Raw genomic sequence first — 14233 nt, forward strand, 5'->3', positions numbered from 1 at the left:
TGTGCTGAGCCCTCCGAGCCAGACCCAGCAGGAAGCTGACGGCGGCTTTGCAGCTCTCGCACTGCCGGGGGACCTCCCCTAGGGACAGGGTCCAGGCCCGGTGCGACCATTCCCTGCCCTCCAGGTCACCCAGGGTCTTAGAGATGACTGCACAGATGGAGGAGGTGCCCAAGCGGAGGCCACTGCCACACACGGTGACCGAGGGTCCCCCTGGGACCTGCTGCCTGGACACCCTCAGACTGCTGCATGTCCGTCTCGTTCCAGAATCCGTGTTGTGGGCGTGTCCTGTGTCTAGCTGGGCGTGTCCTGTGCCTGTAGGTGGGCGTGTCCTGTGCCTGTAGGTGGGCGTGTCCTGTGTAGGTGGGCATGTCCTGTACCTGTAGCTGGGCATGTCCTGTGCCTGTAGGTGGGCATGTCCTGTACCTGTAGGTGGGCGTGCCCTGTGCCTGTAGGTGGGCGTGTCCTGTGCCTGTAGGTGGGCGTGTCCTGTGTAGGTGGGCATGTCCTGTACCTGTAGGTGGGCGTGCCCTGTGCCTGTAGGTGGGGGTGTCCTGGGCCTGCAGGAGGCTGTGTCCTGCAGTGCTCAGTGGTCTGGATCTGCAGTGCTGGACTTGTTCCAGGTCTGCCATGGGCTCCATGTCCTGTGAGGGTGGGCGTGCCCTGTGTCTGTAGGTGGGGGTGTCTTGTGTCTGTAGGTGGGCGTGTCCTGTGCCTGCAGGAGGCTGTGTCCTGCAGTGCTCAGTGGTCTGCAGTGCTGGACTTGTTCTAGGTCTGCCATGGGCTCCATGTCCTGTGTAGGTGGGCGTGCCCTGTGCCTGTAGGTGGGCGTGTCCTGGGCCTGCAGGAGGCTGTGTCCTGCAGTGCTCAGTGGTCTGGATCTGCAGTACTGGACTTGTTCTAGGTCTGCCATGGGCTCCGTGTTCTGATGGCACAGCTTCAGATTCTCTCCGATCCCTCGCACCTACCCCTTTACCAGACACAACAGCTCGGCTCTGAGATGGCCAAAGGCAAAGGTGCGCAGAATCGTGCTGTGCTCTTTGGGATCCCACACATACCCAGGTGTAGCTGTGAGAATGGGCGTGAGACAGCAGGGGCCCGGGGAAGAGCTAGGGCAGAACCACAGGCTAGCCACTCACCGTCCCAGCTGGGTCCCTGGCTGACTGTTCACCTCTGTGCACCTCTCCTGCTCCAAGTGGGTGCCCGACCTCACCGGGTGTCATCAGGATTACAGGCCTCCCGCGCACAGAGTCTGGCTGTTTTACCTGGACGTGATCGCTCCTGCTGTCATGGTCGCTCCTCTGTAACGGAACACCCAGCCTGGGCTGTTCATATTCAGTAGAAACCCATAGCTCACAGGTCTGGAGGGGGCCGGGCCAAGCTCCGAGCAGCAGTGGATTCTGGGTCTGGGGGTGGGGGCACTCTCTGCTTCCCAGCCGGTGCCTCGCTGTGCACCCTCACACACTGGATGAAGGGACGGTCACACTTCTACTGTTTTTTTAATGTTTATTTATTTTCGTCTACTTGAAAGGCGGTGGCAGGGGCGGAGAGAGAGCTTTTCCATCTGCTGACTCACCCCCCGAATGCCCACAACAGCCAGGGATGAACCAGGCCAGAGCCAGGAGCCCAGACTCCATCTGGGCATCCCACCTGGGTGGCATGAGCCCACACGCTGAAGCCAGCACCTGCCGCCTCCCAGGAGTGTTAGCAGGAGGCTGGATCAGAAGTGGAGTAGCCAGGACTCGATCCCGGGGACTCCCATAGAGGATTCAGGAGTCACCTCCCAAAGACCCCTAGACCCCCTCATAATACCATCCTCTTAGGGGGTTAACATTTCAACAGAGGAATCGCGGGGGGACCCACACTCAGACTACCACAGTCATAAAACGGCACACCACTTGGGATGCCTGCGCCCCGTCAGAATGCCAAGACTCGGGCCCCAGCTCAGCTCCTGATTCCGGCTCACAGGCTAGCGCTGCACCCTGGGAAACAACAGTGGTGGCTCGAGTACTTGGGTCCCGGCCACCCTCATGGGAGACTTGGATTAAGTGGCCGGGCCATCGCAGGCTGATAGGCATTCGAGGAGTGAACCAGTGGATGCAAGAGCTCTTCCTGTCTCTGTCTGCCTTGCACATATATTAAAAAAAAAAAAAAAGTTTCACTTTCCTAATTACTCTCATTCTTAAAAAAAAAAAAAAACATTAAAAATGATAAAACTGCTGATTGTATTGAGAGCAGGGACAGCATCCCCACTGCAATGTGTCTGCCCACTGGGACAAGCAACGCTGGCTTCGGATTGGGCAGCATGGACTGCTGGGGACACATAGCCCTGCCTGTGACACAGGTCACTGCGCAGCCACCTGCTGCTGGCAGTGGCCCCCGTGGCCATGGTCATCCCCTGTGCTGTCCGTTGCCGGCCTTGCCCTGGTGTATTCTCGGAGCTCTGGAGCAAGTGCCCCCACCTAGGGTCTTGCAGCACTGCGTGACGTCCTAACCCCATGGATGAAGAAAGCTCCCCCTGCCCACAGCTCTGACCCCGCAGGTTTTCTTTTGCAAACAAACACTTACTTCCATCCCTCGGCCACCTCTCCCAACCTCCTCTTTCCTCTGCCATAGCTCCATCCGCTGCCTGGCCATCTCTGTGTCACAGGCCCTGGACGTTGTGGAGGCGACACCGGGCAGGGTGGGGACGGGGTCATTGCTGTCCATGCTCAGGTAGGCACCAGCCAGAGTATCCACCTGCTCCCCTGGTCCCTAACCCACACCCGTGCAGGCCGAAGGGGCCTCCACGTGGTCCAGTCCCAGAGAAGAGAGGGTGGCTCCCAGGCAGCCGAATCCCATCCCTAGCACAGCCAGACCGGGAGCCTTGCTGGCATGGCCAGCCTCCATGGTGCAGAATTTCGCAGGACTGCCTTCCCGGTCCCGCTGCTCGGTCTCAGAGAAGCAAAAGCCGTCCCTGGCAGCTGCAGGCTCCCCCTCCCCTTCCCCTCTGTGGAGACGTGGAGTAGAAGCGAGTCACCTCTCTGCATTTTGCCAGGATTTCGTGAACAACGGCCGCAACCATGCCGCTGTGTGTGCACGTGGTCCTCGTCTGATAGCTCACCCGGTAAAGCACGTTGATAGTGAGCCGGCATCCCTTGAAGAGCCTGGCACGGTCGGGAGCAGCCCCTCAGTGTCGCCGCAGGAGGGGCTCCCGTATTTGCAGCTCGCGCTGGGTCACTGGGTCATCCGCCGATTCCGTCTGGTGGGCACATAGTCTGCTGACTTCTGGTGGGACCTGTCCCAGGGCCTCGTCTTTGGGGTGGGAACTGGGAGCCATAGCCATGCCAGCACCCCTCAACATCAGGTACAGCAAAGTGTCCCTGGGCCTGGTGGACCCCAAAAGACACAGAGGGGCCTGGCCTGCCTGCCTCCAATCCCAAGTGTTGGTTTTTGTTAATGATTAATTTTATTTTATTTGAAAGAGTTACATAAAGAGGGAGATACAGAGAAAGATCTTCCATCCGCTGGTTCACTCCCCAAATGGCCTCAACAGCCGGAGCTGGGCCAGGCCAAAGCCAGGAGCCTGGAACAAAGTCCGGGTCTCCCATGTGGGTGCAGGGGCCCAGGAACTTTGTCTGCCTTCTGCTGCTTTCCCAGGTGCATTATAGCAGGGAGCCGGATGGGAAGTGGAGCAGCCGGGACTCGAACCCGCGCCCTTATGGGATGCCAACGTTGCAGACAGAGGCCTAACCTGCTGTACCACAGCGCCGGCCCCTGACCCCTCGTCTTGTAGTCAGCCCCTCACTGGCCCACACACCAGGTGGTCCCCAGGGAGGCAGAAGGCCACCTACAAAAGAGGTTTTGTTTTGAGCAAGAAAATGTTTTCCACGTGCCTCCAAAGGCGTCTTCCCTGGTTACTTTGGGGGACTGGTCAGTGCCTCCTCCGCCTGGTCGCTGCTCTCGTCCTCCCTCACTTGTGCACTTGATTTATTTAAAGGTATCTCGGCACGAGGACCAAATGAGCAGCAGCCCCTCCCCCCTGCCAACGGCTGGCCGCACCGATAACTCATTTCTTAGCTCATTAGCTAACAGAGGCCGTGAGCGGTGGCCCTCCGGGGGATTGGAGCGAGGCGAGGTGATCTACGGCCGCTCGGCTGCTCTTGAACTGGCCTTCCTGGGGGAGGATGAAAGGCTCGGCCGAGGCAGGCCAGGGACCCCAGAAGGGAAGCCGGGACGTGGCGGTAGCTGTTGGCCCGCTTGCACCTTGACCCCCTGGCTCTGTAGGGCGGTGGTTTAGACAGACTCTTCCATGTGGGAAGGAGCCGCCGTCAGGACCCCGTCCCTCATGTGGTGTGTGTCACATCCCACCCAGGAGGATGGAGGACGTTCGGCACAGAGGAGAGCGCTCCTTGCCGTTCGTGCGGGGCTGCTGGCGGGGCTGGTCCCCGGGGAGGCCTCTCTCCGCTCATGCAGCCTTCCCGGGTACACCTGCCCTGTGGACCCTCGTGACGTCACCTCCTGACGATCCCGTGTCCAGCCAGAGTGTGACGTCAGAGGTTGGGACTTGGATATACGGAGCTGGGGTTGGGGAGGGTGCACAGTTCAGTCCATACCTGCAGCCGGCTCAAGGCTGTGGGCAGCAGCCGACCGGCCAGGGCCCAGCAACCCGACAGGTACATGGTAATTCAGAGCAGGCCAGCGCCTCAGGGCCCCTGCACCGCAGGTGCCTGGTCCCAGGGGACCCACCTCACCACCCTGGGCACACTGAGTCACATGAAGAAGCCCCTGGCACCCAGCAGCCCCTGCCGCACACGCTGCCCTGACTGGTGAGCTCTTGCTGCTCATGCCAGCTTGTGAGACGTGGTCTCTGCAGGCCACGGCCTCCAGCCCCTGCTAGCCGAGCGTTCGATGCTCATTCAATGGCCCAAGTGCTTGGGCCCCTGCACCCATGTAGGAGATCGGGAAGAAGCTCCAGGATCCTGGCTTCAGCCTGGCTCCACCCTGGTCCTTGTGGCCATTTAGGAGGTGAACCAGCTGATGGAAGCTCGCTCGCTCGCTCTCTCTCTCTCTCTCTCTCTCTCCCCTTCTGTGTGTAACTCTTTCAAATAAAGAAAAAGAAAACTGCGGCGTAGCACTTAAACCCAGAGTCCCTGTGCTAAGGCCTTTGGTTTATCCCTGGGTGATTGGCAGTGACCGTTGCCATCCGTTGGAGCAGAAGCTGTGATGTTTGATGCCTTACAAAGCAGGAGAGGGAGCAAATGGAGCCGCTTTGCCACGGGCCCCTCGCATTCAGTTCACATTTCCCTTCCTTGTCTTTCGCGATTCATGGAACGCATCAACAGATGCCTAACTGTATGTTAAATATGGTTCTAAGAGAACATCAACACCACTAGGGATTGCCGGTCTTTGTCCTAAAACCCTGTTTCTCTGGGCGCTGTCGGCGCTTCTGCCCCGGCGGGGACGTGCGTGAGGGTGCCTCGCGCCATCTGGGGGTGCCCGCGGGCTCTCGGCCACCGCAAGTGTTTGTCCTGGAAACCTCCCGATGAAAGGAATCAGGGGTCACGCTGGGGTCGCCCGCATGTACCAGGAAGTGGAGCAAAACTAATCCAGATTTACTCCTGGCAGCATCTGTTTGCCTAAGTATTTAAGAACAGATTAGGGCTAACCCGACACTAGATCACCATGCGCAGTGTAAACACGGCCAAAGGTGTCAACAAAGCCTTTCTCTGTCCTCGGAAGCAGGGCTGTCACGGGTAATGAGTTTTCTTTGCAGGCTGCAGCAGGAGCCCCGAGCCCCGAGCGGCCGCCCTGTGTGGCTGGAGCTTTGTGCCCCGGTTACTGGCCTGGAGGGGACCCTGGGCTCAGGAGAGGGCGACCGTGAATCCACGCGCGACGTGGCCAACCCCAGACCCTCCTCATCCTCATCCAAAGTGCACCACCCGGCTGCACGCGTGCTGTCCCGAGAGCCACCTGTCAGCTCGCACGTGGTTGTGTCAGAATCTCCTTTTTGTTTGTCTGTCTCCCCTTTTTTTGTCCTCTCCGGGCGGCGCTGCGCAGTCTGGAGGATTTCCGGGCCTTGGAGCTCTCGTCCCCCAGATCTGCCCTGGGCAGGATCAGCCTGCCGGGGGCCTTGCCTTGTGGCGTGACGTACGCACAGCTGGGGTCGCTTGCTTTCTCCCTGTCCCTAGAGCTGCTCCCGCTTCCTGTCCCCTCCTCTCTTCTCTCAGCATCCTCACAGGTGTGTCAGAGGCACCTGAGACAGCAGGATCCCTCTGGAGCCTTCAGAGGGGGGGAGGGGGAGGGGCGACAACACAGCACCAGAGGGGAGGTAGTGGAACGTGGCGGGGGGGAGGGGACCGGAGCCACCATCGTCCACCTCCGGCCCCTCCCCGGCGGCACCCTGTCCTCTGGGCCCCTGGCTCGCCTTTGGCCTCTGCCATGTAAGGAGCTGGTGACATCGTCCACCTGCACCTGAGCCTGCCCCAGGCCCCGAGGACACTGCTGTGGAGCCCACCTCGAGCCCCCTCGTACAGCTCCCGCCGGAGCTGGAGACCCGCCCTGCAGGGCAGTGTTCTCAGCCGGAGGCGTTAGGAGACCCTGGGGAGTCACACGTCCCCAACCCCACAGGCGTGTTCTGAGCTAACAGCAGGTACCCCCCCAGGTGGGGGCAGCACACCACTGCCTGCCCCAGGCTCCAGCCGAGCTCCACGGCCAAAGGCTTCCCCTCCGTGGCTCCCGGCTGCACAGGCCGATGCCCCGCCCCCGTGCCCGGCTGTGACCGCACCTGTCTGGTGGCTTTTGCAGGGAGGAGAAGGAGCGGTGGATCCGGGCCAAGTATGAGCAGAAGCTGTTCCTGGCCCCGCTGCCCTGCTCGGAGCTGTCCCTGGGCCAGCACCTGCTGCGGGCCACCGCCGACGAGGACCTGCGGACTGTCATCCTGCTGCTGGCGCACGGCTCCCGGGACGAGGTGAACGAGACCTGCGGGGAGGGAGACGGCCGCACGGCGCTGCACCTGGCCTGCCGCAAGGGGAGCGTGGTCCTGGCGCAGCTCCTGATCTGGGTAGGTCCGGGCCCCGCACATCGCCTGTCGGAAGGTGGGAGGTGGCTCCTAACGGGGCGTGGGGCTCAGAGACCTCTGCCTCGTGGGCTCACCTGTGTGAGGGGCTGAGACCCAGGGCCCCGAGCCCCGGGCTGCTGAAGGGAGACGTGAAGCCAGCAGGCTGGTCTGTCCTGACACGGGGACAGTGCCCACTCCGTACGGTGTTCGCCGCTTTGTGAAAGTCCATCTTGTCGCCGGGTACGGTCGGCGTGGCTGACTTCTTCATCCGGGAACAAGCCGAATGGGTGCAGCTTCCCCATCGCCAAACCCTTGGTCTTTTCACTCACTCGTCACAACAGAACCGGCCCCCAAACCTGGAGATGTGGTGTGGGTGGAGTTAGTCCGAGGGACCCCCACCCACCCAGGGCGGATTCCCACCCAGACAGGGACCGTCCTGACCACACGGGAGCGCCTGTCGGGAAGCTGGAGTGGGTAGAAGGGGGAGATGTGTGCTCCGCACCAGCGGGCACCGTGCCCAGAGTGGCGCCCTGATGAAGACTGGCGCCAGGTCCTGGTGGCACCTTTGGGTGGGTGCCGTGGGAGGGTCAGACACAGACACTCGGGTACCCAGCCAGGTACCCAGCCCGTCTGTCCCTCGCTAGGGAGACACGGGAATCTTTTTTATTATTTTTTAAGATTTATTTTATTTATTTGACAGGCAGAGTTAGAAAGGGAGAGAGAGAGAGAGAGAATCTTCCACCTGCTGGTTCACTTCCCAAAATGGCTGCGACAGCCAAGCCTGGGCCAAGTCAAAGCCAGGAGCCTGGAACGGCATGGGGTCTCCCACGTGGGTGCGGGTCCAGGTTCTCCGGGCCGTCTTCTGCTGCCTTCCCAGGCGCTATAGCAGGGGCTTGGATCAGAAGTGGCCACGTGGGCTCCAGCATCGCGGGCGGCGGCTTCACCCGCTGTGCCACGATGCCAGCCCTAGACAGCTGATGTAATGCCAAACCCGTAACACGTGTGCCTGCTTTGCTGCGGCTGCCGCGAGCAAACACCAGGCGCGGGGCTTCCTCAGCAGAGGGTCAGGAAGGTGCCAGCCTGAGCTCCAGGGGCCAGCAGCGCTGGTTTCTCCTGAAGCCCCTGTCCTGGGCTCGCAGAGGGGGGCACCTTCTCACTGCCCCTCCCGGCCTTCCCGCCAGACACCATCACCCTGGCCTGGGAGCCTCCCCCACAGACACACCTGACCCTCCCCCACAGACACACCTGACCCTCCCCCACACACACCTGACCCCCCCCACAGACATACCTGACCCCACCCCCACAGACACACCTGACCCCACCCCCACAGACACACCTGACCCCACCCCCACAGACACTGCCTCAGCCAGAGACCCTGGGCACACGTGGGCAGCCTCTGGGCAGAGTGCGCAGCAGCCCAGACCAGGAGCTGGATCGTGTCCACCAGGCGGCCCGCTCTGTGGCCACTGGGTGTCACGCTTTGAGGGATCTTTTTGTGTAAGGATCACCAGTGCGGTGTTGGCAGGCACGAGATGCACACTTTATCTCAGTTACACGTTTGTGGACAAAACCCACCTCCGGGGCCAGCGCTGGGGCGCAGTGGGGTAAACCACGCCGGCAATGCCCACATCCCTTATACGGGTGCAGGTTCAAGTCCCGGCTGCTCCACTTCCCACCCAGCTCCCTGCTAATGCACCTGGGAAAGCAGCGGAGGGTGGCCCAGGTCGTTGGGCCCCTGCACCCACGTGGGAGACCTGGAAGAAGCTCCTGGCTTCAGATCAGCCCAGCTCTGGCTGTCATGGCCATTTGGGGAGTGAGGCAGCAGGTGGAAGATGCGTCTATCCCTCTGTCTCTCGCTCTCCGTAACTCTGCCTTTCGAATAAAGAAAACAAATCCTGAAAAGAAGAAAGCGGGGTCTCTAGGCGCAGCTTCCTCTGCGGCTCTCCCGTGTTGCCCGGGTCTCTCCTACAACGGGAACTGGTGCCACAGGAGCGATTTTGCCTTGAACGGCGGGGAAGCCAGCACAGGAACGGCGCGGTAAAACCACCTGCCCGCCACCTGCTCCTCCTTGCCTACAGGGCGACACTGGATGCAGCCCCGCTCCCTGCCCAGGGGTCCCGGCCCAGCGGGCAGCCCCAGGCCCGCCCCTCCTCCCGTCAGCTCCCCAGTTGCTTGGCTAACGTGGCCGTGTTGCCCCGCAGTACGGCGTGGACGTGATGGCCCGAGACGCACACGGGAACACGGCGCTGGCCTACGCCCGGCAGGCCCCCAGCCAGGAGTGCGTGGACGTCCTGCTGCAGTACGGCTGCCCGGACGAGCGCTTCGTGCTCATGGCCACGCCCAACCTGTCCAGGAAGAGCAACCGCAGCAACAGTGGCGGGAGGGCGCCCGCCGTCATCTGAGCGGCGGCGTGAGTCCCGCCCGGCCCCTCCCTCCTCCCGCGCCCACAGTCTGCAACCCGGACCCCTGCAGGGGCCCAGAGGGGACAGGAGGCCGCAGCAGCAGCTCCCTTCGTGGACTCCCGCGACCAGGCCGGAGCCACCGCCGGGCGTCCGGCGCCAGGGGCGGGCAGGCGAGGAGCGAGGAGAAGGGGCAGCTCCCCTTAAATGGCAGTTAAGCACATCCGTACCTTTCACCTCGATCGCGCCAACACTTGGTTGGATCTCATCTCTTCTCCGAGCAGCTTGACGGCATAAATCAGTAGCAAGCACAGAGTTTGTCAGGTCTGAAGCCCCTATGATGGTATGTGTCAAATCAGTTGTAGCTAATCTGTCCAGGGAGAATACTGGCTTCGTTACACTCGTATAGTTGAGTTCTTCCAGCATCACCGATGTTTAATAGAACATGATTAGTCATCACGGAGAAGAAAGCATATTAGCCGAGGCGGCAGCGGCGCGGCACGCTCCGGTGAGTGCCTCGATGTGATTGCAATACTCCTAGAAGCATCATATTATCCCAGACATGTTCTTCCGAGCCCTTGGAGCCCTCCTTTCTAAATCCACTGTCATAATTTAGTATCTGTTTAATTTTTCAGTCCAAAGAGAGGCAATCAGTCGCTGAGTGTTATTTGACTACAGTCTCCTTGGTGCAAAAGCAAAAATGGGAAAAAAAAAAAAAAAGGATAAATAAATAAATAAATAAATAAGCAACTCAGAAATCCAAAAGGAAGTCCCGAATGCAGCTGGAAACCGGCTCCGGTGCATCCAGTAAACTCAGTAAATATAGAAAAGGCTATTTTTTTCCCCAAAAAGTAAGAGATATTTTCTGTCCTTTTACCAAGGTGGACATGCTGGGCGGCGGTCCCCGCAGGGCCGCGCTGCCCGCGTCCCACAGGTTTCTGTATTCCGTCTTTAGATGAGATGTGTGCGAATCGGTCTGAATAAACACAGTTCATGAATACGCACCTCTGCTAATTTATAAACTACAACTGGCTGAGCTAAGAGGGTCACAGGTCATTGTTGATGGGGAACGTTCCCAGCAGCCCACGCTGCCGTTAACGTGCTTTTAAAAGCAGCCTATCTAAATACCGCTGTGGTGGTCCAGTTTGCTTATTAAAACCGAGAAGAGGGGGTGAAAAATCAAAGACATCGCAGTGTGGAAGCAGGGGCAAGAAGAGGTTTGGGACTGACACCCGAGGCCACTCTGCCAACAGAGCAGGGCAAGCCGGGGTGGCCATGAGTGACGATGAGGGTGCGTGCAGAGGTGGGTGGCACGGCCCGCGCCCAGGTTCTCGGCCGATCAGCCATCACCGTGGCGTCAGGCAGCCTCCGCACTGTAACACATCCGGGAAAGCAAGGGGGCAGCTCTGCCTTAGACCCCCCCCCCCCCCGCTCGGGGGGGTGTGAGGGGCTGAGGGCTTGCACGCGGGGGACAGGGACGTGATGCGGTGCAGGACGGCAGCCTCGGGCGCTGGGTTGAAGTTCCTTGCGCTCATCTGGGAAACCTTATTTTCTAAGAGTTTTTTTTTTTTCTCTTCTTTCACTGACAAATAAATAAATAAATGGGAGGAGGGCTACAAAATAAAGCTTGGCAGAGAACTCGCACGCGAGGGAGGAAGCCTTTCATGGACATTTCTGTGGCACACGCCCCGTGCCTGGGAGCCTGCGCCCAGCTCTCCGCCCTGTGCTGCGCCTGCGTGGTTAATTTCCCCGTGAACAGAGAGAAGACAGGCATTGCCCACGCCCAGGCCGGCTCGGACCCGCCTGCACCGGCCCTGGCCCCGGCCCGGGGCCCCGGCCTCAGCACAGAGAGCCGAGAAGTGGAATCCCTAAGTTATCTCGGTGGAGTTAATGCCCGGTAGCGGAATGCGGTATCATAGTGGGCCTTCCCCTGAGGCTTGTCGTGGGCTGTACATGAGTGTGTACATATTGTATGTGTTTATAAGAGAATATTTTCCCTGAGGACTCCTGGTTTCCTGCAGCCCCCTCCCCCACCCGCCTGGTCGGCCTGCTGCAGGAGGCAGCCCCCGCCCCGGGCGCCCGATTGGGCAGCACAGAGAAAGGCGGTAGTGGGCTTCCAGGGCTTTCAGCATCCAACCGGAAACCTGTGCTTTGTGGGCACCGCCCTCACTCCCGCTCTCCGGCTCAGGAACACCGCGGCCGGGGAGGGGCCGGGACAGAGACAGCCGGTGGGGGAACGGGGCTGCAGTGGCGGGCTCCTGGCCACAGTGAGGAGGACAGGAGAGGCCACCCCCCCGCCCCCGCAGAATCCACATGGCCGCCTCTGCTGAGTCCCCTTGATGAGAAACACCTGCCGAGGAAGGTGACCCGGATGCTGCCCCCCCACGCACACACACACACGCACACGCACACACACGCGGGCTTCCAGGCAGCACCGCCGTGGCGCCTGCTGGCTCCTGGGCTGGATCCCTGCAAGGCCGAGAACACCCTGCAGGGGAAGGATACTGTCGCCGTGGCCCATGTGGACAGCAGGTGGCTCGCCACGCCCCGCACCCCCATCCTGGCCCCTCCCCCCCACCGTGCCCCGTCAGTTCAGGAGATGAGCATCTCAAGGGTGAGCTGATGACCAGGCCTCGAGTCTTTGGTCCCCAACACAGGGACAGAGTCACATCTCCCAGCCAGGTGAGGGCAGCCCGGCGCTTGCTGATCAGGGCGTAGCAAACACCGAAGGGAGAAGGCCCTCACTCAGCACTCCTGACTCTAATCCCCAAGCCCGCGTGTCCAGTGCCGGCCTGGCAGGGCCTGGTGCAGAGGGCCGCTCCTTCTGCCATGTTGCCTGGGAGGAGGGACAGTGGATCCATCCCCACCAGGGTGGACACTGGTGTCCCAGTGCTCTGACACCGGCCCACGTGGGGGCGTTCCTGTGTTGGCGTGGGGGTGACCATCAGGGAGAGGGGTGACCCGAGGTCACCTGTGGGGTGTGGCCTGGGGCAGGAATCCAGCCTCTCAGACGTTTTGTCTTCGTCTGGATCTTGCAGGCGGCTGTGACGTTCAGTGCCAGCCTGCATGGGGACCTGTGCCCCGGGAGCAGAAGCATTTATGAAGAGCAGAAATGGTGATAGGCCGGCAACCAGCGCACACGCCTGGCCGCCCGCCCCAGCTGACATGGCGCCCTCACGCCAGCAGCCCAGGGAGGTGGAGAGGGCGTCATGTGAGCCAGCCCCTCCCGGGTGAGCCTGGGAGCAGTGACTGGGGAGCCCTCCGCGTCTTCTGAGTTTGAGTTTGTTGTCCCAGGGGCACAGACGGGGCTGCGTTTTGCCCTCTCTGTGCCATTTTTTGCTGGCCTGGCTCCAGGCCCCAGACAGCCAGCCTCCCTCTGGGCGCCTCCATCGCACGGCCTGGGACGCACGCGTGCCTTGGTCCTCTCCTCCCAGCCCTTTTCCTCCCTCCGGCGCCTGCCGGAGGACCCTCAGGGCCAGCCAGGTGTGGCCCTTTGCCGTCGCTGTCCCCACACCGAGCTTGGGCGAGTGGACAGTGGGCACCCGCCTTCCCTGTCAAGCCCCCCGCCCCGACACCCACCCTGTCTGGTGCGTGAACTTGCTGAACTACCTTTCCCCAGCCTGAGCACAAGGTGAGAATGAGGTTTGCGTTCCTGGGGGGCGGGGGGGGGGGGGGCGGAGCCCCTGGGGACAGCACAGAGCCAGGCGAGATCAGCTTCTCCGTGTTTGTCCGGCCGCTCTCAGTGGCCTGCAAGGTGGCGGGGACTTTTCCTAGAGCTCTCCTGGCCTGTGTTTACAGCTTTGGAGCGAACGGGTAGGAAAGCCGGCAACAGGACGAAGAGGAAGTGGGTGGAGATGGCGTCTTTCTCCCCGTGGCTGTGCAGGGACTTTGGGATCCTGACTGCTTCCCCCCTGGAAAGGCCCCTTCCTGGACCCTCAGGGGCTTCCTGCAGGACGCCCTGTGGTCCTGAGTCTCCAGGTGTCCTGACCCAAGCTGGGCCAGGTGAGTGTGCACAGGTGCAGTGCCTGGGCCTGGCACGGGACCTCGTCCTCCAGCCCTGCTGAGCTGTGCTCCGGCTGTGCATCTCCATGGGGCCTTTCTCATCCGAGCAGCCGACTCAGGGTGTCCTTCAGCCCGAGGGAGAAGGAGAGCGACCCCCCACACAGACACACGCACACACACATCGCCCACACTGCCAGGAAGTTGGCCAGCGAGCCCGAGAGAGGCAGAGCCCCCGTCCACAACATCGTCTCCCCTGTAACAACCTAGACATCCCTTTCCAAACAGATCTCGTTCCCCTTGGAGAAGCAGCACAGGTCTCAAGCAGGCTAGAAATTTCCAGAACGCCGGTGGAATCCCTGCGTAGCGCCCCTGCCTGCTGCTGCCTGGGCGTGGGCTCGCGTCCTGTGTAAGGGTTCAGAGGGCTTTATGTCAGGTGAAGGTTCCAGAGAGGGATGCTCTAACCCCGCCGAGTCTTAGAAGTGCATCGTGAACCCGCACCCCGAGGCAGCTGCACGGCACGGGCAGGCAGATGTGGAAGCCTTTCCCGACCCTCTTCCCCCACCAAGGTGGCCCCAAGGCCTGGGGGTGGGCAGGAGTGGCCGGCGGATGCCCACAATGGTTCCACTGGCAGCCAGGCCAGCCGCGCCAGGACACCCAGCGTGCGCAGCCACGCGGCCTGGCCAGGACGGGATCCCTTCCTGGGTGAGAGGGGTCAGCTCAGGGCCGGGACTGAAGCCACAGACCAGAGCTTGCCTGTCCAGGTCCACTGAGGGCTGCTGTGGAATTCCATGTGGGG

The 14233-nt window shown here is 61.3% G+C and overlaps 1 protein-coding gene across 5 annotated transcripts in view; it reads left to right on the forward strand.

The window, feature by feature from the left end:
* Window positions 1-13090, forward strand: part of AGAP1 (ArfGAP with GTPase domain, ankyrin repeat and PH domain 1) — a 527161-nt gene extending 514071 nt beyond the window's left edge. For all 5 annotated transcript variants that reach the window (XM_062193793.1, XM_062193808.1, XM_062193800.1 and 2 more), the window contains 2 exons: window positions 6784-7039; window positions 9238-13090. In XM_062193793.1, the coding sequence (XP_062049777.1) occupies window positions 6784-7039; window positions 9238-9438 (457 nt within the window). In that variant the 3' untranslated portion in view covers window positions 9439-13090. The remainder of the gene's footprint in view (window positions 1-6783; window positions 7040-9237) is intronic.
* The last annotated feature ends 1143 nt before the right edge of the window (window positions 13091-14233 follow it).

The sequence above is a fragment of the Lepus europaeus genome, chromosome 1 (genome assembly GCF_033115175.1).
Source record: "Lepus europaeus isolate LE1 chromosome 1, mLepTim1.pri, whole genome shotgun sequence".
NCBI classification, from domain to species: Eukaryota; Metazoa; Chordata; class Mammalia; order Lagomorpha; family Leporidae; genus Lepus; species Lepus europaeus.